The sequence below is a fragment of the Ranitomeya variabilis genome, chromosome 8 (assembly GCF_051348905.1).
Source record: "Ranitomeya variabilis isolate aRanVar5 chromosome 8, aRanVar5.hap1, whole genome shotgun sequence".
Lineage (NCBI taxonomy): Eukaryota > Metazoa > Chordata > Amphibia > Anura > Dendrobatidae > Ranitomeya > Ranitomeya variabilis.
In genome coordinates this window covers 167,110,161-167,135,940 of record NC_135239.1, presented here as the reverse complement: position 1 = coordinate 167,135,940, position 25,780 = coordinate 167,110,161, and the positions used below count along the sequence as shown (strand labels likewise).

The 25,780-nt window shown below is 44.2% G+C and overlaps 1 protein-coding gene across 3 annotated transcripts in view; it reads right to left on the bottom strand.

Annotated features, from left to right (window-relative positions):
• The window catches only part of CACNA1I (calcium voltage-gated channel subunit alpha1 I), a 566,555-nt gene extending 547,018 nt beyond the window's left edge, over positions 1-19,537 (bottom strand). For all 3 annotated transcript variants that reach the window (XM_077277427.1, XM_077277430.1, XM_077277429.1), the window contains exons 1-2: positions 19,431-19,537; positions 16,576-16,709 (exon numbers count right to left, since the gene is read on the bottom strand). In XM_077277427.1, the coding sequence (XP_077133542.1) occupies positions 16,576-16,709; positions 19,431-19,523 (227 nt within the window). In that variant the 5' untranslated portion in view covers positions 19,524-19,537. The remainder of the gene's footprint in view (positions 1-16,575; positions 16,710-19,430) is intronic.
• Positions 19,538-25,780: the final 6,243 nt, after the last annotated feature.

The window sequence follows — 25,780 nt, the reverse complement described above, 5'->3', positions numbered from 1 at the left end:
CAGGTGGACAAGAGTCAGGTCTACCAGCTTGAAATCTCTGCAACACACGTCGCAAATCAGGAGAAATGGCTGACAAAATAACTCCTTCTTTAAGAATACCAACAGGTTCTGTGACTCCAGGAGAGTCAGGCACAAAGCTCCTTGAAAGAGCATCAGCTTTCACATTCTTTGAACCTGGTAAATACGAGACCACAAAGTCAAAACGGGAGAAAAACAATGACCAGCGGGCCTGTCTAGGATTCAAGCGTTTAGCAGACTCGAGATACATCAAATTTTTGTGATCAGTCAAGACCACCACACGATGCTTAGCACCCTCGAGCCAATGACGCCACTCCTCAAGTGCCCACTTCATGGCCAGTAATTCCCGATTGCCCACAGCATAATTCCGCTCAGCAGGCGAAAACTTTCTAGAGAAGAAAGCACATGGTCTCATTACCGAGCAACCAGGGCCTCTCTGTGACAAAACGGCCCCTGCCCCAATCTCAGAAGCATCCACCTCGACCTGAAAGGGAAGTGAGACATCAGGCTGGCACAAAACAGGCGCCGAAGTAAACCGGCGCTCCAAACTCCTGGAACGCCTCCACGGCTGCAGGAGCCCAGTTAGCAACATCAGAACCTTTCTTGGTCATATCCGTCAAAGGTTTAACAACGCTAGAAAAATTAGCGATAAAACGACGGTAGAAGTTAGCAAAACCCAAGAACTTCTGAAGACTCTTAACTGACGTGGGTTGAGTCCACTCATGAATAGCTCGGACCTTGACTGGGTCCATCTCCGCAGCAGAAGGGGAAAAAATAAACCCCAAAAAGGGAACTTTCTGTACTCCAAAGAGACACTTTGAGCCTTTAACAAACAAGGCATTCTCACGCAAAACCTGAAACACCATCCTGACCTGCTCCACATGTGAGTCCCAATCTTCAGAGAAAACCAGAATATCGTCCAGATAAACAATCATAAATTTATCCAGATACTTCCGGAAAATATCATGCATAAAGGACTGAAATACTGAGGGAGCATTAGAAAGCCCAAAAGGCATCACCAAGTACTCAAAATGACCTTCGCGCGTATTAAATGCAGTCTTCCATTCATCACCTTGCTTAATGCGCACAAGGTTGTACGCACCACGAAGATCTACAGTGGGGCAAAAAAGTATTTAGTCAGTCAGCAATAGTGCAAGTTCCACCACTTAAAAAGATGAGAGGCGTCTGTAATTTACATCATAGGTAGACCTCAACTTTGGGAGACAAACTGAGAAAAAAAAATCCAGAAAATCACATTGTCTGTTTTTTTATCATTTTATTTGCATATTATGGTGGAAAATAAGTATTTGGTCAGAAACAAAATTTCATCTCAATACTTTGTAATATATCCTTTGTTGGCAATGACAGAGGTCAAACGTTTTCTGTAAGTCTTCACAAGGTTGCCACACACTGTTGTTGGTATGTTGGCCCATTCCTCCATGCAGATCTCCTCTAGAGCAGTGATGTTTTTGGCTTTTCGCTTGGCAACACGGACTTTCAACTCCCTCCAAAGGTTTTCTATAGGGTTGAGATCTGGAGACTGGCTAGGCCACTCCAGGACCTAGAAATGCTTCTTACGAAGCCACTCCTTCGTTGCCCTGGCGGTGTGCTTTGGATCATTGTCATGTTGAAAGACCCAGCCACGTTTCATCTTCAATGCCCTTGCTGATGGAAGGAGGTTTGCACTCAAAATCTCACGATACATGGCCCCATTCATTCTTTCATGTACCCGGATCAGTCGTCCTGGCCCCTTTGCAGAGAAACAGCCCCAAAGCATGATGTTTCCACCACCATGCTTTACAGTAGGTATGGTGTTTGATGGATGCAACTCAGTATTCTTTTTCCTCCAAACACGACAAGTTGTGTTTCTACCAAACAGTTCCAGTTTGGTTTCATCAGACCATAGGACATTCTCCCAAAACTCCTCTGGATCATCCAAATGCTCTCTAGCAAACTTCAGACGGGCCCGGACATGTACTGGCTTAAGCAGTGCGACACGTCTGGCACTGCAGGATCTGAGTCCATGGTGGCGTAGTGTGTTACTTATGGTAGGCCTTGTTACATTGGTCCCAGCTCTCTGCAGTTCATTCACTAGGTCCCCCCGCGTGGTTCTGGGATTTTTGCTCACCGTTCTTGTGATCATTCTGACCCCACGGGGTGGGATTTTGCGTGGAGCCCCAGATCGAGGGAGATTATCAGTGGTCTTGAATGTCTTCCATTTTCTAATTATTGCTCCCACTGTTGATTTCTTCACTCCAAGCTGGTTGGCTATTGCAGATTCAGTCTTCCCAGCCTGGTGCAGGGCTACAATTTTGTTTCTGGTGTCCTTTGACAGCTCTTTGGTCTTCACCATAGTGGAGTTTGGAGTCAGACTGTTTGAGGGTATGCACAGGTGTCTTTTTATACTGATAACAAGTTTAAACAGGTGCCATTACTACAGGTAATGAGTGGAGGAAAGAGGAGACTCTTAAAGAAGAAGTTACAGGTCTGTGAGAGCCAGAAATCTTGATTGTTTGTTTCTGACCAAATACTTATTTTCCACCATAATATGCAAATAAAATGATAAAAAAACAGACAATGTGATTTTCTGGATTTTTTTTTCTCAGTTTGTCTCCCATAGTTGAGGTCTACCTATGATGTAAATTACAGACGCCTCTCATCTTTTTAAGTGGTGGAACTTGCACTATTGCTGACTGACTAAATACTTTTTTGCCCCACTGTATCTTGGTGAACCACTTGGCACCCTTAATCCGGGCAAATAAGTCCGACAAGAGAGGCAAAGGATACTGAAATTTTACAGTGATTTTATTCAGTAGCCGATAGTCAATACAAGGTCTCAAAGATCCGTCCTTCTTGGCCACAAAAAAGAATCCCGCACCAAGAGGGGAAGAGGATGGACGGATATGCCCCTTCTCCAGAGACTCCTTGATATATGAACGCATTGCGGCATGCTCAGGTACTGACAGATTAAATAATCTTCCCTTAGGAAATTTACTACCTGGAATCAAATCTATGGCGCAGTCACAGTCCCTATGAGGAGGCAGAGCACTGGATCTGGACTCACTGAATACATCCTGATAATCAGACAAATACTCAGGAACTTCCGAAGGAGTAGAGGAAGCAATAGACACCGGCGGGGAATCAGTATGAATTCCCTGACAGCCCCAACTTGACACAGACATTGCCTTCCAATCCAGGACTGGATTGTGGGTCTGTAACCATGGCAGACCCAAAACGACCAAATCATGCATTTTATGCAGAACAAGAAAACGAATCACCTCCCGATGTTCAGGAGTCATGCACATGGTCACCTGCGTCCAAAACTGCGGTTTATTTTCCGCCAATGGCGTAGCATCAATACCTCTAAGAGGAATAGGATTTACTAACGGTTCAAGAACAAAACCACAGCGCTTGGCAAATGACAGATCCATAAGACTCAGGGCTAGTGTTGAGCATTCCGATACTGCAAGTATCGGGTATCGGCCGATACTTGCTGTATCGGAATTTCCGATACCGAGATCCGATACTTTTGTGGTATCGGGTATCGGGTATCGCAACAACATTAATGTAATAATGTGTAAAAAAGAGAATTAAAATAAAAAATATCGCTATACTCACCTGTCCGACGCAGCCGGGACCTCAGCGAGGGAAGCGGCAGCGTTCTTTGTTTAAATTTCGCGCTTTTACTTGGTTACGTGAAGTCCCGGCTTGTGATTGGTCAGGGCGGCCATGTTGCCGGGACGCGGACCAATCACAGCAAGCCGTGACGAAATTACGCCACGGCTTGCTGTGATTGGTCCGCGTCCCGGCAACATGGCCGCCATTAACCAATCACAAGCCGTGACGTCACGGGAGGCTGGACATGCACGTATTTTGAAAAGCGCGCGTGTCCAGCCTCCAGTGACGTCCCGGCAACATGGCCGCCATTAACCAATCACAAGCCGGGACGTCACGGGAGGCTGGACATGCGCGTATTTTGAAAAGCGCGCGTGTCCAGCCTCCCGTGACGTCACGGCTTGTGATTGGTCAGGGCGGCCATGTTGCCGGGACGCGGACCAATCACAGCAAGCCGTGACGAAATTACGTCACGGCTTGCTGTGATTGGTCCGCGTCCCGGCAACATGGCCGCCATTAACCAATCACAAGCCGTGACGTCACGGGAGGCTGGACATGCGCGTATTTTGAAAAGCGCGCGTGTCCAGCCTCCAGTGACGTCCCGGCAACATGGCCGCCATTAACCAATCACAAGCCGGGACGTCACTGGAGGCTGGACACGCGCGCTTTTCAAAATACGCGCATGTCCAGCCTCCCGTGACGTCACGGCTTGTGATTGGTTAATGGCGGCCATGTTGCCGGGACGCGGACCAATCACAGCAAGCCGTGACGTAATTTCGTCACGGCTTGCTGTGATTGGTCCACGTCCCGGCAACATGGCCGCCCTGACCAATCACAAGCCGGGACCTCACGTAACCAAGTAAAAGCGCGAATTTTAAACAAACAACGCTGCCGGTTCCCTCGCTGAGGTTCAGGCTGCGTCGGACAGGTGAGTATAGCAATATTTTTTATTTTAATTCTTTCTTTTACACATTAATATGGTTCCCAGGGCCTGAAGGAGAGTTTCCTCTCCTTCAGACCCTGGGAACCATCAGGAATACCGTCCGATACCTGAGTCCCATTGACTTGTATTGGTATCGGGTATCGGTATCGGATTGGATCCGATACTTTGCCGGTATCGGCCGATACTTTCCGATACCGATACTTTCAAGTATCGGACGGTATCGCTCAACACTACTCAGGGCGGCACCTGAATCCACAAACGCCATAACAGGGTAAGAAGACAAAGAGCAAATTAAAGTCACAGACAAAATAAATTTAGGTTGCAAATTACCAATGGCGACAGGACTAACAACCCTTGTTAGGCGTTTAGAGCATGCTGATATAACATGTGTAGAATCACCACAGTAAAAACACAACCCATTCTGACGTCTATGATTTTTCCGTTCATTTTTAGTCTGAATTCTATCACATTGCATTAAATCAGGTGTTTGTTCAGACAACACCACCAGAGGATTAGCGGTTTTGCGCTCCCGCAAACGCCGGTCAATTTGAATAGCAAGCGCCATAGAATCATTCAGACTTGTAGGAATGGGGAAACCCACCATCACATTCTTAATGGCTTCAGAAAGGCCATTTCTGAAATTTGCGGCCAGAGCACACTCATTCCACTGAGTAAGCACGGACCATTTCTGAAATTTTTGGCAATACACTTCAGCTTCATCCTGACCCTGAGAAATAGCCAGCAAGGCTTTTTCTGCCTGAATTTCAAGATTGGGTTCCTCGTAAAGCAATCCGAGCGCCAGAAAAAACGCATCAATATTCGCCAATGCCGGATCTCCTGGCGCTAGCGAGAAAGCCCAATCCTGAGGGTCGCCCCGCAAAAAAGAAATAACAATTTTAACTTGCTGAGCTGAATCTCCAGATGAACGGGGTCTCAGAGAAAGAAACAATTTACAATTATTCTTGAAATTCCTAAACCTAAATCGATCTCCAGAAAACAATTCCGGAATAGGTATTTTAGGTTCAGACATAGGACTACTGGTAACAAAATCTTGTATACCCTGCACACGAGCTGCCAGCTGGTCAACACTTGTAATCAAGGTCTGCACATTCATGTCTGCAGCAAGCACACGCTACTCAAAGGTAAAGGGGAGGAAGAGAAGGAAAGGAAAAAAAAAAAAAAAAAACTCAGAATTTCCTTTCTTATTATCCCACTTCTGCAATGCTTTAAACATTCAATGTTGGCCTGGCATACTGTTGTGACCCCAATGGCAGAGGGTCTCAGGAATAATGCTAAGTCTGTAAATACAGAAAACCAGCTCATAGGGCAGTGGTAACTGGGCTGACCATATAACTAATCCTAGCACCACAAATACCAGCAGCCGGGGAACGTTCCTACGTTGATCCTAGACGTCTCGTGCCAGCCGGAGAGCTAACTACCCCTAGAAGGGAAAAGAAAGACCTTTCTTGCCTCCAGAGGAAATACCCCAAAAAGTTGGATAGAAGCCCCCCACAAATAATAACGGTGAGGTAAGAGGAAAAGACAAACATAAGAATGAGCTAGGTATTTAGCAAAGAGAGGCCCACTAGCTAATAGCAGAATATAGAAAGATAACTTATATGGTCAGCAAAAAATCCTATCAAAAATATCCACACTGGAAATTCAAGAACCCCTGAACCGTCTAACGGCCCGGGGGGAGAACACCAGCCCCCTAGAGCTTCCAGCAAGGTCAGGAATCACATATAGTACAAGCTGGACAAAAATGATAGCAAACAAATAATCCAAAAAAAACAAAGAAGCAAGACTTAGCTTAATTTAGCACGAACCAGGACCAGCAAACAGGAGCAAACAGAATGTGTCTGATAACACCGATGCCAGGCTGTTGTGAAATTGGATTTTGGGCTCCCCCGGTGGCCACTGGTGGAATTGAACTGGTGTGCATCATCCCCTCTGTTCACCTGTTTCCATCAGGATGTGGGAGTCGCTATTTAACCTTGCTCCTCTGTCACTTCCATGCCGGTCAACATTGTAATCAGAAGCCTTTCTGTGCATGTTCCTGCTACTAGACAACTCCCAGCTAAGTTGGACTTTAGTCCTCGTTTGTTTTTGCATTTTGTTCCAGTTCACAGCTGTAGTTTCGTTTCTGTGTCTGGAAAGCTCTTGTGATCTGAAATTGCCACTCTGATGTTATGAGTTAATACTAGAGTCTTAAAGTAATTTCAGGATGGTATTTTGATAGGGTTTTCATCTGACCATGAAAGTGCCCTTTCTGTCTTCCTGCTATCTAGTAAGCGGACCTCAATTTTGCTAAACCTATTTTCATACTACGTTTGTCATTTCATCTAAAATCACCGCCAATATATGTGGGGGCCTCTGTCTGCCTATCGGGGAAATTTCTCTAGAGGTGAGCCAGGACTATATTTTCCTCTGCCAGGATTAGTTAGTCCTCCGGCCGGCGCTGGGCGTCTAGGGATAAAAACGTAGGCCACGCTACCCGGCTACTGTTAGTTGTGCGGCAGGTTTAGTTCATGGTCAGTTTAGTTTCCATCCTTCCAAGAGCTAGTACCTATGTTTGCTGGGCTATGTTCTTTTGCCATTGAGAACCATAACAGTTTGACCGGCCTCAAAAAAGGGTTAAATTAATTGACAGAGAAAGGAGAGAAAAGAGAAGTCTGCTGAAGATTTTTTTTTTTTTTTTTTTTTTCCTTCCCTTCAGTTCTGAGTGTGCTTGTAATTGAATCTCTTGCAAGTCTGCCTATATTGCAGCCTTTCTCTCTCTCTCTCTCCTTCTAATCCTGGAATGGCTCTGTGTTCACCTGTTTAAAATGGATATTCAGAGTTTAGCTGCAGGTTTGAATAATCTCACCACGAAAGTTCAAAATTTACAAGATTTTGTTGTTCATGTTCCTATATCTGAACCTAGAATTCCTTTGCCTGAATTTTTCTCGGGGAATAGATCTTGCTTTCAAAATTTCAAAAATAATTGCAAGTTGTTTTTGTCCCTGAAATCTCGCTCTGCTGGAGATCCTGCTCAGCAGGTCAGGATTGTGATTTCCTTGCTCCGGGGCGACCCTCAGGATTGGGCTTTTGCATTGGCTCCAGGGGATCCTGCGTTGCTCAATGTGGATGCGTTTTTTCTGGCCTTGGGGTTGCTTTATGAGGAACCTCAGTTAGAGCTTCAGGCGGAAAAGGCCTTGATGTCCCTATCTCAGGGGCAAGACGAAGCTGAAATATACTGCCAGAAATTCCGTAAATGGGCTGTGCTTACTCAGTGGAATGAGTGCGCCCTGGCGGCGAATTTCAGAGAGGGTCTCTCTGATGCCATTAAGGATGTTATGGTGGGGTTCCCTGTGCCTGCGGGTCTGAATGAGTCCATGACAATGGCTATCCAGATCGATAGGCGTCTGCGGGAGCGCAAACCTGTGCACCATTTGGCGGTGTCTACTGAGAAGACGCCCGAGAATATGCAATGTGATAGAATTCTGTCCAGAAGTGAACGGCAGAATTTAAGACGAAAAAATGGGTTGTGCTTTTATTGCGGTGATTCAACTCATGTTATATCAGCATGCTCTAAGCGTACTAAGAAGCTTGATAAGTCTGTTTCAATTGGCACTTTACAGTCTAAGTTTATTCTATCTGTGACCCTGATTTGTTCTTTATCATCTATTACCGCGGATGCCTATGTCGACTCTGGCGCCGCTTTGAGTCTTATGGATTGGTCCTTTGCCAAACGCTGTGGGTATGATTTGGAGCCTCTTGAAACTCCTATACCCCTGAAGGGGATTGACTCCACCCCATTGGCTAGTAATAAACCACAATACTGGACACAAGTAACTATGCGGATTAATCCGGATCATCAGGAGATTATTCGCTTTCTTGTGCTGTATAACCTACATGATGTGTTGGTGCTTGGATTGCCATGGCTGCAATCTCATAACCCAGTCCTTGACTGGAAAGCTATGTCTGTGTTAAGCTGGGGATGTAAGGGGACGCATGGGGACGTACCTGTGGTTTCCATTTCATCATCTATTCCCTCTGAGATTCCTGAATTCTTGACTGAATATCGTGACGTTTTTGAAGAGCCTAAGCTTGGTTCATTACCTCCGCACCGGGAGTGCGATTGTGCCATAGATTTGATTCCGGGTAGTAAATACCCTAAGGGTCGTTTATTTAATCTGTCTGTGCCTGAACATGCTGCTATGCGAGAATATATAAAGGAGTCCTTGGAAAAGGGACATATTCGTCCTTCGTCATCTCCCTTAGGAGCCGGTTTTTTCTTTGTGGCTAAGAAAGATGGCTCTTTGAGACCGTGTATTGATTATCGGCTTTTGAATAAAATCACGGTTAAATATCAATATCCGTTGCCACTGCTGACTGATTTGTTTGCTCGCATAAAGGGGGCCAAGTGGTTCTCTAAGATAGATCTCCGTGGGGCGTATAATTTGGTGCGAATTAAGCAGGGGGATGAGTGGAAGACCGCATTTAATACGCCCGAGGGCCACTTTGAGTATTTGGTGATGCCTTTTGGTCTTTCAAATGCCCCTTCAGTCTTTCAGTCCTTTATGCATGACATTTTCCGTGATTATTTGGATAAATTTATGATTGTGTATCTGGATGATATTTTGATTTTTTCGGATGACTGGGACTCTCATGTCCAGCAGGTCAGGAGGGTTTTTCAGGTTTTGCGGTCTAATTCCTTGTGTGTGAAGGGTTCTAAGTGCGTTTTTGGGGTTCAAAAGATTTCCTTTTTGGGATATATTTTTTCCCCCTCTTCCATCGAGATGGATCCTGTCAAGGTTCAGGCTATTTGTGATTGGACGCAACCCTCTTCTCTTAAGAGTCTTCAAAAATTTTTGGGCTTTGCTAACTTTTATCGTCGATTTATTGCTGGTTTTTCTGATGTTGTTAAACCATTGACTGATTTGACTAAGAAGGGTGCTGATGTTGCTGATTGGTCCCCTGCTGCTGTGGAGGCCTTTCGGGAGCTTAAGCGCCGCTTTTCTTCCGCCCCTGTGTTGCGTCAGCCTGATGTTGCTCTTCCTTTTCAGGTTGAGGTCGACGCTTCTGAAATCGGAGCTGGGGCAGTTTTGTCGCAGAGAAGTTCCGATTGTTCCGTGATGAGACCTTGTGCCTTTTTCTCGCGTAAATTTTCGCCCGCCGAGCGGAATTATGATGTTGGGAATCGGGAGCTTTTGGCCATGAAGTGGGCTTTTGAGGAGTGGCGTCATTGGCTTGAGGGGGCTAGACATCAGGTGGTGGTATTGACTGACCACAAAAATCTAATTTATCTTGAGTCCGCCAGACGCCTGAATCCTAGACAGGCGCGCTGGTCGTTGTTTTTCTCTCGGTTTAATTTTGTGGTGTCCTACCTGCCGGGTTCTAAGAATGTTAAGGCGGATGCCCTTTCTAGGAGTTTTGAGCCTGACTCCCCTGGTAACTCTGAACCTACAGGTATCCTTAAGGATGGAGTGATATTGTCTGCCGTTTCTCCAGACCTGCGGCGGGCCTTGCAGGAGTTTCAGGCGGATAGACCTGATCGTTGCCCACCTGGTAGACTGTTTGTTCCTGATGATTGGACCAGTAAAGTCATTACTGAGGTTCATTCTTCTGCGTTGACAGGTCATCCTGGAATCTTTGGTACCAGGGATTTGGTGGCAAGGTCCTTCTGGTGGCCTTCCCTGTCTCGAGATGTGCGAGGCTTTGTGCAGTCTTGTGACGTTTGTGCTCGGGCCAAGCCTTGTTGTTCTTGGGCTAGTGGATTGTTGTTGCCCTTGCCTATCCCGAAGAGGCCCTGGACGCACATCTCGATGGATTTTATTTCGGATCTTCCTGTTTCTCAGAAGATGTCTGTCATCTGGGTGGTGTGTGACCGTTTCTCTAAGATGGTCCATTTGGTTCCCCTGCCTAAGTTGCCTTCTTCTTCCGAGTTGGTTCCTCTGTTTTTTCAAAATGTGGTCCGTTTGCATGGTATTCCTGAGAATATCGTTTCTGACAGAGGAACCCAATTCGTGTCTAGATTTTGGCGAGCATTCTGTGCTAGGATGGGCATAGATTTGTCTTTCTCGTCTGCTTTCCATCCTCAGACAAATGGCCAGACCGAGCGGACGAATCAGACCTTGGAGACATATTTGAGGTGTTTTGTGTCTGCAGATCAGGATGATTGGGTTGCTTTTTTGCCTTTAGCGGAGTTTGCCCTTAATAATCGGGCCAGCTCTGCCACCTTGGTGTCTCCTTTTTTCTGTAATTCGGGGTTTCATCCTCGATTTTCTTCTGGTCAGGTGGAATCTTCGGATTGTCCTGGAGTGGATGCTGTGGTGGAGAGGTTGCATCAGATTTGGGGGCAGGTAGTGGACAATTTGAAGTTGTCCCAGGAGAAGACTCAGCTTTTTGCCAACCGCCGGCGTCGGGTTGGTCCTCGGCTTTGTGTTGGGGACTTGGTGTGGTTGTCTTCTCGTTTTGTCCCTATGAGGGTTTCTTCTCCTAAGTTTAAGCCTCGGTTCATCGGCCCGTACAAGATATTGGAGATTCTTAACCCTGTGTCCTTCCGTTTGGACCTCCCTGCATCTTTTTCTATTCATAATGTTTTTCATCGGTCATTGTTGCGCAGGTATGAGGTACCGGTTGTGCCTTCCGTTGAGCCTCCTGCTCCGGTGTTGGTTGAGGGCGAGTTGGAGTACGTTGTGGAAAAAATCTTGGACTCCCGTGTTTCCAGACGGAAACTCCAGTATCTGGTCAAATGTAAGGGATACGGTCAGGAGGATAATTCTTGGGTGACTGCCTCTGATGTTCATGCCTCCGATCTGGTCCGTGCCTTTCATAGGGCTCATCCTGATCGCCCTGGTGGTTCTGGTGAGGGTTCGGTGCCCCCTCCTTGAGGGGGGGGTACTGTTGTGAAATTGGATTTTGGGCTCCCCCGGTGGCCACTGGTGGAATTGAACTGGTGTGCATCACCCCTCTGTTCACCTGTTTCCATCAGGATGTGGGAGTCGCTATTTAACCTTGCTCCTCTGTCACTTCCATGCCGGTCAACATTGCAATCAGAAGCCTTTCTGTGCATGTTCCTGCTACTAGACAACTCCCAGCTAAGTTGGACTTTAGTCCTAGTTTGTTTTTGCATTTTGTTCCAGTTCACAGCTGTAGTTTCGTTTCTGTGTCTGGAAAGCTCTTGTGATCTGAAATTGCCACTCTGATGTTATGAGTTAATACTAGAGTCTTAAAGTAATTTCAGGATGGTATTTTGATAGGGTTTTCATCTGACCATGAAAGTGCCCTTTCTGTCTTCCTGCTATCTAGTAAGCGGACCTCAATTTTGCTAAACCTATTTTCATACTACGTTTGTCATTTCATCTAAAATCACCGCCAATATATGTGGGGGCCTCTGTCTGCCTATCGGGGAAATTTCTCTAGAGGTGAGCCAGGACTATATTTTCCTCTGCCAGGATTAGTTAGTCCTCCGGCCGGCGCTGGGCGTCTAGGGATAAAAACGTAGGCCACGCTACCCGGCTACTGTTAGTTGTGCGGCAGGTTTAGTTCATGGTCAGTTTAGTTTCCATCCTTCCAAGAGCTAGTACCTATGTTTGCTGGGCTATGTTCTTTTGCCATTGAGAACCATAACACCAGGCACTGGACTAAGGTTCCAGGAGGTTTATATAGCAACACCCCTGAAGTAACGACCCAGCTGGGTGCAAACAGAGGGAAGGAAATCCCAGAGTCATATCACTAGTAACCACTAGAGGGAGCCAAAAAAGTCTAATTCACAACAGTATGGGATGTATGGGCTATGTGAAGGCTCATACTGTATATAGCTTGCTATGTGGCGGATTCATACTGTATATAGTCATGGTATGTGGGGGTTCATACTGCACATAGGAGGTTATGTGGGGGCTCATACGGTAGATGGGAGGCTATATGGGGGATCATATTGCATATACAGTTATATGAAAAAGTTTGGGCACCCCTCTTAATCTTAAGCTTAATGTTTTATAAAAATTGTTTTTTTTTTTGCAACAGCTATTTGTTTCATATATCTAATAACTGTTGGACACAGTAATGTTTCTGCCTTGAAATGAGGTTTATTGTACTAACAGAAAATGTGCAATCTGCCTTCAAACAAAATTTGACAGGTGCATAAGTATGGGCACCTCACCAGAAAAGTGACATTAATATTTAGTAGATCCTCCTTTTGCAAAAATAACAGCCTCTAGTCACTTCCTGTAGCTTTTAATGAGTTCCTGGATCCTGGATCCTGGATGGAGGTATTTTTGACCATTCCTCTTTACAAAACAATTCCAGTTCAATTAAGTTTGATGGTCGCCGAGCATGGACAGCCCTCTTCAAATGATCTCACAGATGTTCAATGATATTCAGGTCTGGGGACTGAGATGGCCATTCCAGAACAGTGTAATTGTTTCTCTGCATGAATGCCTGAGTAGATTTGGAGCAGTGTTTTGGATCATTGTCTTGCTGAAAGATCCATCCCCTGTGTAAATTCAACTTTGTCACTGATTCGTGAACATTATTGTCAAGAATCTGCTGATACTGAAAGGAATCCATGCGTCCCTCAACTTTAACAAGATTCCCGGTGCTGGCATGGCCACACAGCCCCAAAGCATGATGGAACCTCCACCAAATTTTACTGTGGGTAGCAAGTGTTTTTCTTGGAATGCTGTGTTTTTTTGCCGCCATGCATAACGCCTTTTTGTATGACCAAACAACTCAATCTTGGTTTCATCAGTCCACAGGACCTTCTTCCAAAAAGAAATTGGCTTCTCCAAATGTGCTTTTTCATACCTCAGCCGACTCGGTTTGTGGTGTGCCTGCAGAAACGGCTTCTTTCGCATCACTCTCCCATACAGCTTCTCCTTGTGCAAAGTGCGTTGTATAGTTGACCGATGCACAGTGACACCATCTGCAGCAAGTTGATGCTGCAGCTCTCTGGAGGTGGTCTGAGGATTGTCCTTGACTGATCTCACCATTCTTCTTCTCTGCCTTTCTGATGTTTTTCTTGGCCTGCCACTTCTGGCCTTAACAAGAACTGTACCTGTGTTCTTCCATTTCCTTACTATGTTCCTCACAGTGGAAATTGACAGGTTAAATCTCTTAGACAGCTTTTTGTATCCTTCCCCTGAACAACTATGTTGAATAATCTTTGTTTTCAGATCATTTGACAGTTGTTTTGAGGAGCCCATGATGCCACTCTTCAGAGGAGATTCAAACAACAGGAGAACAACTTGCAAGTGGCCACTTTAAGTAGCTTTTCCCATGATTGCATACACCTGGCTATGAAGTTCAAAGCTCTATGAGGTTACAAAACCAAAAAAAGTGCTTTAGTAAGTCAGTAAAAAGTAGGTAGGAGTATTTAAAACAAGAAAATGATAAGGGTGCCCATACTTATGCACCTGTCAAATTTTGTTTGAATGCAGATTGCACATTTTCTGTTAGTACAATAGACCTCATTTCAAGGCAGAAACATTACTGTGTCCAACAGTTATTAGATATATGAAACTGAAATAGCTGTTGCAAAAAAAAACATTTTTTATAAAACATTAAGCTTAAGATTAATAGGGGTGCCCAAACTTTTTCATATACGGTAACTGTAGGTAGCACTTATGGTTGGTGCCTTCATGGGTGGATGGACGACCCTGCTTGTAAATTTTGGCAGGCTTTGCACTTAGTGCTTATCCTTTATGAGCCTTTTAGTACCAGTACATGACAATTTTATAATGTGTATGAGACAATGTGTATGAGACAATCTTTAATGTCAAGTACAGGGTGTATCTGAGTCCCTTTTCCATCTAATGTTTGCCAGTTTTTGCTTCCTTCATAAATTACACTGACATATCCAATTTGTGATAAAAAATAATAAAAAAAAAATTAATAACAAATTCAACTTTTTGCTTCTTTTATAAATTGCACTGAAAATTCCAATTTTTTAGTTAAAAATTAATTTTGGTTGACTTAAATTATAATTATTTAAAAATCCTTTTAAATGTTGCCTTACATACGAGTCATTATACAAGAAAAAATGTTTCTTAACATTTTTTTCTTGTAAACTCCAATTGCTTGTTGATTTTGAATGTTTTATTGGCAATACTTTTAAGTGGTGTAAAAGTGTGACACCATTGTTCTCAGCAGCGATCTGGGAGTCAGAAATGCTTCTAATGGTCTTTCCCATTCTGTCCTTCTTCCATTCAGCACTTTTTCTATCCATTCCAACATTTGCACTGTCCCCCAGATTTCCTTGCATGGTCTGCTGGAGAAATGCTTGCATTTTCCATTGAGTCCCATTATACTCGTTACTCGAAAAGAGGATCCTAACATTAGAAATTGCTCAGTTCGAGTAAAAAGCATCCGAGCATTTTAGTGCTTTCTCATTCCTAATATATATATATATATATATATATATATATATATATATATATATATATCTTTTCAGAGCATTTGGAATAGTTGTGAATCACGGAAATTTTAATTTAACACAAAATTCTGCAGAGATGGCAAATTCGAATTTCAAAACATTTGCTTTGTGTGGTGTAGTTTATTGTAGGCTATTATTATCTATCTTCTCCATGTAATGAAAATAGGTTTGTCGTACGCTGAAGAGCTTGAACTTCTTCAAGGTGGAAACTTATATGGGTCTAACTGAACTGCAGCATTAATGATAGCAGCAGCTTGAACTTCTCGTGAGACCGGTGCTCAATTTTGGATGGCCTCAGACTCCCACGGGATAGTGCAGCTATGCTGCAGTCATCAATTACAGCTGTTCGCTAATAGAGCAAACCTGAAAAGAAACCAGGCTGGTAAACATTGAAGAAAATAATTATCCCGTAAACCTACGTAAAAGCATAGAATGAGATAGAAATATTAAGAAGACTAGTTTTGGCTATTTACTTTGAGAGCAAGAAGGAAGAAATAAAAACTTTAATCTGTCTAATATCTATTTTTTTTAATCTACTAGTCACAAGTGGATTAAGAGTTAGGCGGAGTAGGTGGGTGTCTAAGGGCAGGATCAGACGAGCGTATTTTCGGTCTGAGTGCAGTCCAACAAAATATCGGATTGCATTCGGACCAATGTTAGTACATGGGGACATGCACAGGTCCGATTTATTTTTTTCTCCTGAGAGTCTGTCCGTGGAGAAAAATCGCTGCATGCCAGAGTTTGACCCGATATTCGAATTGCACTTGGCCATGCAAGTCAATGAGAGGGTGAAAGCCAATGGACTACACTCTGATGACCTCTGAGTGCAGTCCGGTTTCCACCAACTGACAGAATTGAGAAGATAGAAAAATTGTTTTTCCTCAAAAGAACAGGATCACACATTGATGATGCTCTGAGCAAAGTCTGATCAGAGGGGAATTTGTATAACTGACTCAATTTTCTCAGATGAGAGATCTACAGATGCCTGCATTTGCCCTAAAGCAGACCGTATACACAAGATAGTTACCAGCCGAGTATTCATTTGACCATCAGGCATTTCTCACAAATTCCCCATACACATGAATGATCATTTCAGCCGAAACTTCATGGGTTTTAAAAGGAAAAACAGATAAATGGTTTTAGCAATGACTTACCACCTGAAGAACAAAATGGTTGGCTTTAAAATTTAAACTGTTGGACCCTTATCTCCCCGAACATCATTATGGAGAGTCTGGAGACTCATGCTGCCGATAACGGCAAAATCGTCTGACTTTAGTCTAATGTGTATGGGGACAGTAAGGTGGTTAAAGTCATATGGATTACAAAAAAAAAGCATCTAAATATTCAGCACAATCGGGGATAGAGAAACAAGCACACATCTAGTATGATGATGTACTTTTCTCTCTCCTGCCTACATAGGCTTATTCTTCATAGGAAATTCGGCATTAATCTATTTCTATCAATTATTTAGTACAAATTCTGTTTAATGTCACCTTCAAAACAGTCAAGTCTTTCAGTTTTCTGTAAGGGGAAACATATCTGCACAATAAATTACATTTAAGAGTGTGAAGTATTTACATACCCCGCCATTACGATGAAGAAATCCAATCTATTCCATGTGTCTCCGAGGTAACACTTCTTCCCAAAAATTCCCAAGGCCACCATCTTAACTACCATCTCCATTGCAAAGAAGATAAAGATGAAGTCATCAAAAACCTAATAAAATTGAGAGATGAAGGTTAGGAAGTAATTATAATATATTGCACTATATGTAACATACCAGTGTATTTTTAACACCGCAAAATGGCATACTATTATGGCACTTGGATGGGGCAGTCTGAAGAGCTGCCATTGACAGCCTTTAACAGCTGCTAGCGTTGACACCCTACTGCAACTGTTAGAGCTGATGCTCCAAGAAGAAGCTGGCGGCGAAACGCGCGTAGGGGTGACGGGACGCCTGGGCTCTGATTTTGCGGCAACACTTATCAGGTAATTACTGTTCATGTACTCTCATGTCTTGAATTGACAAATAGGTTTAATTAGTGGCCATTGCTGCACTTACCTTTAGATACAGTACATGCATTCTGGATATATTTCCTGTTATGACATTACGGTTCTTTTCATGTTGCCTCTCTATCATCACTAAATTACAATCTGGGCATTAAGGTTAGACTATAGGGAAGGAAGTTATTTATTTTGCATTGGTTCTTTGATTATTTGAGACTGTCTCAGAGTCTTCTCATACAAATTATAATTACATATTTGATATCTTTGAATTTTCCTTGTCTCCTTTGAATATATGCCCCCACATCCACTAAGGTATTTTGCTAACTATGGCATGTGCTTTTTTATACTTTTTGTTTTTAATGGTTAAATGTAATAAAATTTATATACTTTTAACATTATTGGTGGATTTCTTCTGTTTTTTTCCCCCCATTTTTACATGTTAATGGGCTGGTTGTTATACCCTACTGCAAATTTCAGGATGGTAATTTTAAGCTCTAGCGTGAATTAAAGGGAATCTATCACTTGATTCGTGGTGCCCAAACAATGGACATCATGAATCAGAGCCAGGTTGCACTACGGCAGCCAGATAGTTCTTGCTAAGCATGCTAAAGCATTTCAGAGAACATATAGTTTGAAGAGACTACGGGGTAAGAGAAAAATGTGAGTCCGATGTGACCTCTCTTCGCCCGGCTCCGGGTGATTGTCAAGTTTTTTCCTACATACACTGAAGAGACCTGTCAATCACCAGAAGTGGGGCAGGTATAAACCACATCAGTCTCGTCTGGTTTCCCCCATCTATCTCTTCAAACTATACTTTCTTTACAAATCAAAAAATACACAGCCAAGGTCTGATTCATGCTGCCCGTGGTTTGGGCAGCATGAATCAAGTGCCAGGTTTGAGATAATATATAGATGCAGATGCTGTCATGCACCGGTTCCACTATGGCTCCCACTTTCTTTGATTATTTTTTAAAATTGTTAGTATTTGGCATGGAGGGACTAGAAGGTGATGTTTGTAGTGGAGACCGGAAAGCTGACATAGTAAAAGTCATAGGCTAGAAAACGTTTTAGGTAAGAAATGTATGTAAACTCAATAGAAAGAAAGTTAAGCTATGTGGAGCATTGACTAAGGGCTCGCACTCATCAGCAGAAATAAAATTGCTCCGATGTGTTGCTCCTGAAAAGTATGACGAGTGTTATGTGATTTTTATCAAGTAGGATCCATATGACATGCAGATGAGCATTGAATCATTCAATAACATTAATTTTGTTATCACATGACACTCATCTGATTTAAAATGATGAGTATAAGCCCTTATAGTTTAACGACCTCCAATATTACAAAATTTCTTATTTTAATGTGCACTATTGATTTATGCAATAAAAATTAAAATGGAATAAGGTCGCTAAGCCTGCTTTGCTTTCCTATACAGTGAGCTTCCAAAAATATACCGTATTTTCCGGCGTATAAGACGACTTTTTAACCCCTAAAAATTGTCCCAAAAGTCGGGGGTCGTCTTATACGCCAGGTACGGCATGTGCAGGGAGCGATCCTGGATGTTCCCAGGGTCTGAAGGAGAGGAAACTCTCCTTCAGGCCCTGTGATCCATATTCATGTAAAAAATAAAGAATAAAAATAAAAAATATGGATATACTCACCCCTCCGAGAAGCCTGGCTGTCACCGCTGCAAGCGTCTGCCTCCGTTCCTAAGAATTGCAGAGCGTGAAGGACCTTCGATGACGTCACGGTCAGGTGACCGGTCACATGAGCGGTCACGGACCAATCACAGGACTGCGACGTCATCGAGGGTCCTTCATGCTCTGCAATTCTTAGGAACGGAGGCAGACGCTTGCAGCAGTGACAGCCAGGCTTCTCGGAGGGGTGAGTATATACATATTTTTTATTTTTATTCTTTATTTTTAACATGAATATGGATCCCAGGGCCTGAAGGAGAGTCTCCTCTCCTTCAGACCCTGGGAACCACACGCCGTATAAGATGACTGGGCGTATAAGATGACCCCCGACTTATACAGCGGGCATATCCCAAATTCCATATTTTATATGGAAAAGTTGGGGGTCGTCTTATACACCAGAAAATACGGTAAATCAAACCATAAAGTATATATTTTTTGCAAGTGGTAGTATACAAGACAAATGCAACTGCATGGTTTACTTTGAGGCTTTGCATTCGGCGCATACAAATAAAAATTTTCTCTGGGGTATAAGACAAATATTGCCATAACTCAAAGTGTTTATAACCAAATTTAAGTATGGTGTGATATTTTAATATCCAATAAGCCACTTGGTATCTTTGCTTAACTATCCAGCTACAAAAATTGGGAACTTCTGCTCTGGAAACTGCTGGAAGAGACGATCTGTTCTAGACAGCTCAGTGTGTGTATCACATGTTTCTAAACATAAGAACTTACTTGAAGGATTTGGCACCGATCAGAGGAACAGTCAACATCTTCACAGGGCTGGAACATTCCCAGGGTCACACAGTTCAGGAGGATTACCATCATGCTCAAACACTCGAACCACGTGAAGGGTAGATCGTTAAGGAAAATTAAGAGCTCTTCACTTTTATGTTATAACATTGACAATAATCACAAATCAGAGTATTATACATGACAATTGTTGCACTGTATCTCATACATACCGTTCTTTGATTTAATAGGATCCCAAATATTATGTGAAAAATTATCTAATTTTTATTACTAATGTATAGTGTCAGTAAATAATCCTATTACACACCATTTGATAGCACTTCTAGACTGGTCATAATAGTCGAATAACTCCTTAGAATACTTCCAGGGAATAAAGAAAAGGTTATAGGTCAGGTTGATGCCATGCAATCTACATTCAATACAAAAACCGGGCACTCAACTTTGTAGTAAGAAGGAGTGGATAGTTTATTATATCCCAAGACAGTAAACGTTTCGATCACAAAAGGGGACCTTCATCAGTAACGTAAACTGGGATAAAGGGTGGATACAGGTGGCTATATAGCCGGCCAAAAATGCCTCAAGTGTCACACTGGATACCGTAAGAAGAGAGATTGCAGCCTGTAGGGTAGCTGACATCGTGGTGTCCACCGCTGAAGTCTGAACAAAGAAGAACTGCTTAAATGTTTGTACCAGGAGAGGCATAAGGTCACCCAAAAGCAGTGTGAAAGACTAGTGGAAAGCATGCCAAGACTCATGAAAGCTGGGATTAAAAATCATGGTTATTCCACAAAATATTGATTTCTGAAATCTTAAAACATTAGTATTGTTGTTTCTAAATGATTATGAATTTGTTTTCTTTGCATTATTTGAGGTTTGAAAGCGCTGTTGTTGTTTTTTATTTTGACCATTTTTCTTTGTCAAAAAAAAAATAAAAAATAAATTATTGCTTGAAAATTCTGAGACATGTTGTCAGAAGTTTATAGAATAGAAGAACAATTTACATTTTACTCAAAAACAAACCTATAAAGAGAAAAATCAGACAAACTGAAAATTTTGCAGTAGTCTCTTAATTTTTTGCCAGAGCTGTAGGTCCTAATGATATAAGCATTTGCTTTTAACAACTACGTATGGCATCATCGGTAATGACCTATTCTCATAAAGTATAAATAAAAAATGTATGATTCTTATTGCTGAATGTATCCCTCTGCTCCTCACATACTGGATTCTATTATCTGAACACACTTTTAAATGTTTTGTTGGTAATTAATGTTATTCTTAAATTAAATCCTTTCCTGCATAAATTGTTTGGGTTTTGGAATATAAAATTATGTTATCAACAACTATCAGATTTTGCCTTAACTTACTAAGTTAAATGGTTCTGTCTGATTTTATTTTGCTGTCTTATAATAATCTCTGGCAGCGGCAGAAATAACATTTAATGTTCCTGCTATAAAACATTGATAGTAAACAATGGAGAACCTTTCGGACTTTGCCCTGACTTTTAATATTTCTAACAGTGTTTATAGCCTGCCATTTTATTTTCATTAGCTTTCCACTGATGGACTGCTAAATTAGCACAGATATCAACCACACGTTCTCCTCATATAAATCTGGGCTATTTAAAGCAACTCCTTAGGCTTTCCCATAGAAAGGCTTGTTTGCCTCATTATTTATGCAGAAATTATCCAATGTACATTTTTCTCACTATTGGATTAGTAGTAGTGTTGAGCATTCCGATACTGCAAGTATCGGGTATCGGCCGATACTTGCTGTATCGGAATTCCGATACCGAGATCCGATATTTTTGTGATATCGGGTATCGGTATCGAAACAACATTAATGTAAAAATGTGTAAAAGAGAGAATTAAAATAAAAAATATTGCTATACTCACCTCTCCGACGCAGCCTGCACCTTACCGAGGGAAGCGGCAGCGTTCTTTGTTTAAAATTCGCGCTTTTCTTTCCTTTACGTGAGTCCCGGCTTGTGATTGGTTGCGTGCCGCCCATGTGACCGGCACGCAACCAATCACAGCAAGCCGTGACGTAATTTCAGGTCCTTCAGGATTTTAAAATTACGTTCCGGCGTTGTGATTGGTTGCGTCGCAGTCACATGGGAGACGCAACCAATCACAGCAAGCCGTGACGTAATTTCAGGTCCTTAAGGATTTTAAAATTACGTCCCGGCTTTGTGATTGGTTGCGTCGCAGTCACATGGGAGACGCAACCAATCACAAGCCGTGACGTCACGGGAGGCTGGACACGCGCGCATTTTAAAATGGGCGCGTGTCCAGCCTCCCGTGACGTCCCGGCTTGTGATTGGTTGCGCCGCGATCAACCAATCACAAGCCGGGAGGCTGGACACGCGCCCATTTTAAAATTTTAAAATGCGCGCGTGTCCAGCCTCCCGGCTTGTGATTGGTTGACCGCGGCGCAACCAATCACAAGCCGGGACGTCACGGGAGGCTGGACACGCGCCCATTTTAAAAAGTGCGCGTGTCCAGCCTCCCGTGACGTCACGGCTTGTGATTGGTTAATGGCGGCCATGTTGCCGGGACGCGGACCAATCACAGCAAGCCGTGACGTAATTTCGTCACGGCTTGCTGTGATTGGTCCGCGTCCCGGCAACATGGCCGCCCTGACCAATCACAAGCCGGGACTTCACGTAACCAAGTAAAAGCGCGAATTTTAAACAAACAACGCTGCCGGTTCCCTCGCTGAGGTCCAGGCTGCGTCGGAGGGTGAGTATAGCGATATTTTTTATTTTAATTCTTTCTTTTACACATTTATATGGATCCCAGGGCCTGAAGGAGAGTTTCCTCTCCTTCAGACCCTGGGAACCATCAGGAATACCGTCCGATACTTGAGTCCCATTGACTTGTATTGGTATCGGGTATCGGTATCGGATTGGATCCGATACTTTGCCGGTATCGGCCGATACTTTCCGATACCGATACTTTCAAGTATCGGACGGTATCGCTCAACACTAATTGGTAGGCTATGCATGCATTTGAATCTTTCTGCCCTTGTAGTAATACACATCTTCTCTTAATAAACTGACGTCCTGGCAATCTTCTGTTTATACATTGCAGCCAATCAGAAATGGCAGAGCTGCATGAAAAGGGGGCGGGTGGCAGACTGGACCAATAATGAGACAGGAGGTGTGTCTCAGACTACTTTAGTCTCACTAATTGTAGCCACTGATCACACTTCTTCCCTAATAGAGCAGAACTAACATGAAGCATAAAGAGGAAGATCTAATAAAAACAGATCACATAAACAATAGCTACTGACTTATATATATCACCTAAACCAGAAAGTAATTCTATTTAAAGGGATTGTCAACTAGTAGGACAACCCATTCTTGATCTAAATGTTTGGCACTGATAAAATACTAAAGCTTGCACTCACCTCCCATGCCGATGCCATTCCACCGGTGATGGCACTGTGTTGCTGGGGCTCTTGTGTGGTTTTTATGACACATGAGCCTGGCACACAATCAGCGCTGATGTCGCTGTCCTCGCCTTCGGACGTATTGAACATCAAGAGGAAGGAAAGGCTGTGCCTGCTCTCTAATTCCCTCTGGATGTTCAATATGTCTGAAGTCGGGGATAGTGACATCAGCGCTGATCGGGTGCCAGGTTCATGTGTCATAAAAAACACATGAGAGCCCCAGGAACGCACGTTCTGACAGCAGTGTGTTAGGGCTAGCGGAACGCACCGAGTAAATAGAGATGTTTTTATTGATATTGGTGCGTTCGCAGCCTGGAATCCACCGTGCAGGACTTCCTGCTGCTAGCAAACGACGGCATAATATGGTGGTATGGACTAACTCAGTTAATTCACCGAGTAGCCGTGAAAGCAAAGCACTGTGCCCTGTTAGACTTCACAGAGGCACAGACTAACTGCCCAAACAGAGAGCAGTCAGTGGTCACGCATGCACACAAAACTCCTTGCCGGAGGTGCCAGCATTCTAGGGGCTTATTTCAGCCAGGTCCCTGAATACATACAAATACAAACTCCTTGCCGGAGGTGCCAGCATTCTAGGGGCTTATTTCACCTGGGTCCCTGAACACACTCTCACGTGACCACACTGGCGCAAAGCACATAACAAACAACAATACTAGCACATGGCCGTGCGGCCATGCAAACCTTAAATAGTTGCAGCACATACAGGACCTTCCTAGAAGGACCAATGATAGGCTGCCACAGAGCGTGAGCACCTACAGGACCTTCCTGAAGGACCAATGGCCTTAGCTGCAGTATCTGATCATGTGACCCTCGATCTCCACTGAGAGATCCTACTCTGGGCATGCTCAGAATGAGAAAAGCAGGACTTAGTCCCAGAAGCGTCTGCTCGCAGCTGCCCAGCACTGACTTCAATGGCAGGAGCAGGAAAGGCAGCAGTAACTCTTTGTACAGAGTCAGACTGAGCAGGATGATGGGACCGACGTCTCGGCTGAGCAGGCTCCAATGCGGCGGGAGAAGAATGGGGGACCGCAGCGGAGATGGCCCGAGATTCCCCCTATGCAGAGGTGGGAACTCAACCCCTAACAAAACCCCCCCTCCTAGAGCCCCCCTCCTTGGGCCTCGCTACGTTTGAAGACAGCAATGAGCTGCGGAGCCCGAATGTGCTCAGCAGGCTCCCAGGACCTATCCTCAGGACCGTAACCCTTCCAGTCCACCAAATAAAATTTTTTGCCACGAACCACCTTGCATCCCAAAATAGCGTTCACCTCGTAATCGTCCGTAGATGAACCCGATGTCCCGGTAGATGACTCAGAAAACTGGGACATGTTTACGGGCTTAAGGAGGGACACATGAAAGGTGTCGGTGATACCTAGGCGGGGAGGAAGGGCTAGATGGTAGACCACAGGATTAACCTGTTCGAGGACCTTGAAGGGACCCAAGTAGCGAGGAGCAAACTTAGTGGACACGCAGCCTGATGTTACAAGCTGAGAGCCACACTAAGTCACCAGGAGCAAAGGTCGGGGCAGGGCGCCGATGTGTATCGGCGGAGGACCTCATTCTCTCCTTGGAGGCCCGGATGGCATCCTGAGTGCGGTCCCAAATGTCTCGTGCCTCCACTGCCCAGTCTGCCACCCTGGAGTCAGCAGAGGACACGGGCATAGGCACAGGAACCCGCGGATGCTAGCCGTAATTAAGGAGGAAAGGAGTCTGACCGGTGGAGTCGGCTACAGCGTTGTTAAGGGCAAACTCTGCCCACGGTAACAAGGATGCCTGGCAGAAACAAAATGTCATAAATAAGTGACCAGAGTCTGATTGGCTCTCTCAACCAACCCATTTGTCTCGGGATGATAAGCCGAGGAGAGATTTAACTCAATAATGAGTAGACGACAAAGCTCCCTCCAGAATCGAGATGCAAACTGGGGACCCCTGTCACTGACAATCTTGTCTGGCATACCGTGTAAGCGAAAGATATGCTTGATGAACAAGGCTGCCAGAGCCCGTGCAGAAGGTAGCCGTGGAAGAGGCACCAAATGAACCATTTTGGAAAAATGGTCGGTGATCACCCAGATAATGTTGCAACTACGAGGCTTGGGTAAGCCCACCACAAAGTCCATCCCGACCATCTCCCAGGGCCTGTCTGCCACCAGCAGAGGGTAAAGCAACCCAGCTGGCCGTTGCCAAGGGGCTTGTTCTTGGCACAAGTGACACACGCCCGAACATAGTCTGCGACATCACGAGCCATATGCAGCCACCAGTATGTCCTCGCCAGTAACTCAGATGTCCTTTTGGAACCAAAATGTCCATCCACCCTGGATGAGTGTGCCCAAGAGAGAACCTCCGGTTGCAAATTGGATGGTACAAAAGTATTGCCTGGAGGCACAGACTCTAGCGAAACTGGGGACACAGTTCTCAGGCTCTCGGTGGGGACAATAAGCCGAGGTTCCTCTTCCTCCTCCACAGATGACACAACAGAGCGAGAGAGAGCGTCGGCATGAATGTTCTTCTCCCCAGAAAGAAAATGGAGGCTGAAATGAAACCGGGAGAAGAACAAGGACCATCTGGCCTGGCGAGAATTTAACCGCTGGGCTGTCTGCAGGTACACCAAATTTTTATGATCTGTGAAGACTTGGAAGGGAAAACGAGCTCCTTCCAAGAGATGTCTCCACTCCGAGAACGCCAACTTCATGGCTAGCAACTCCCTGTCTCCGATGGAATAATTCCTCTCTGCTGGTGAGAAGGTCTTTAATAAAGAAGAAGAAAGGATGCTTCCGACCTTGAGCATCCTTTTGGAAGAGGACTGCTCCAGCACCAACAGATGAGGCATCCACCTCCATGATAAATGGCTCATCTACATTGGGGCGATG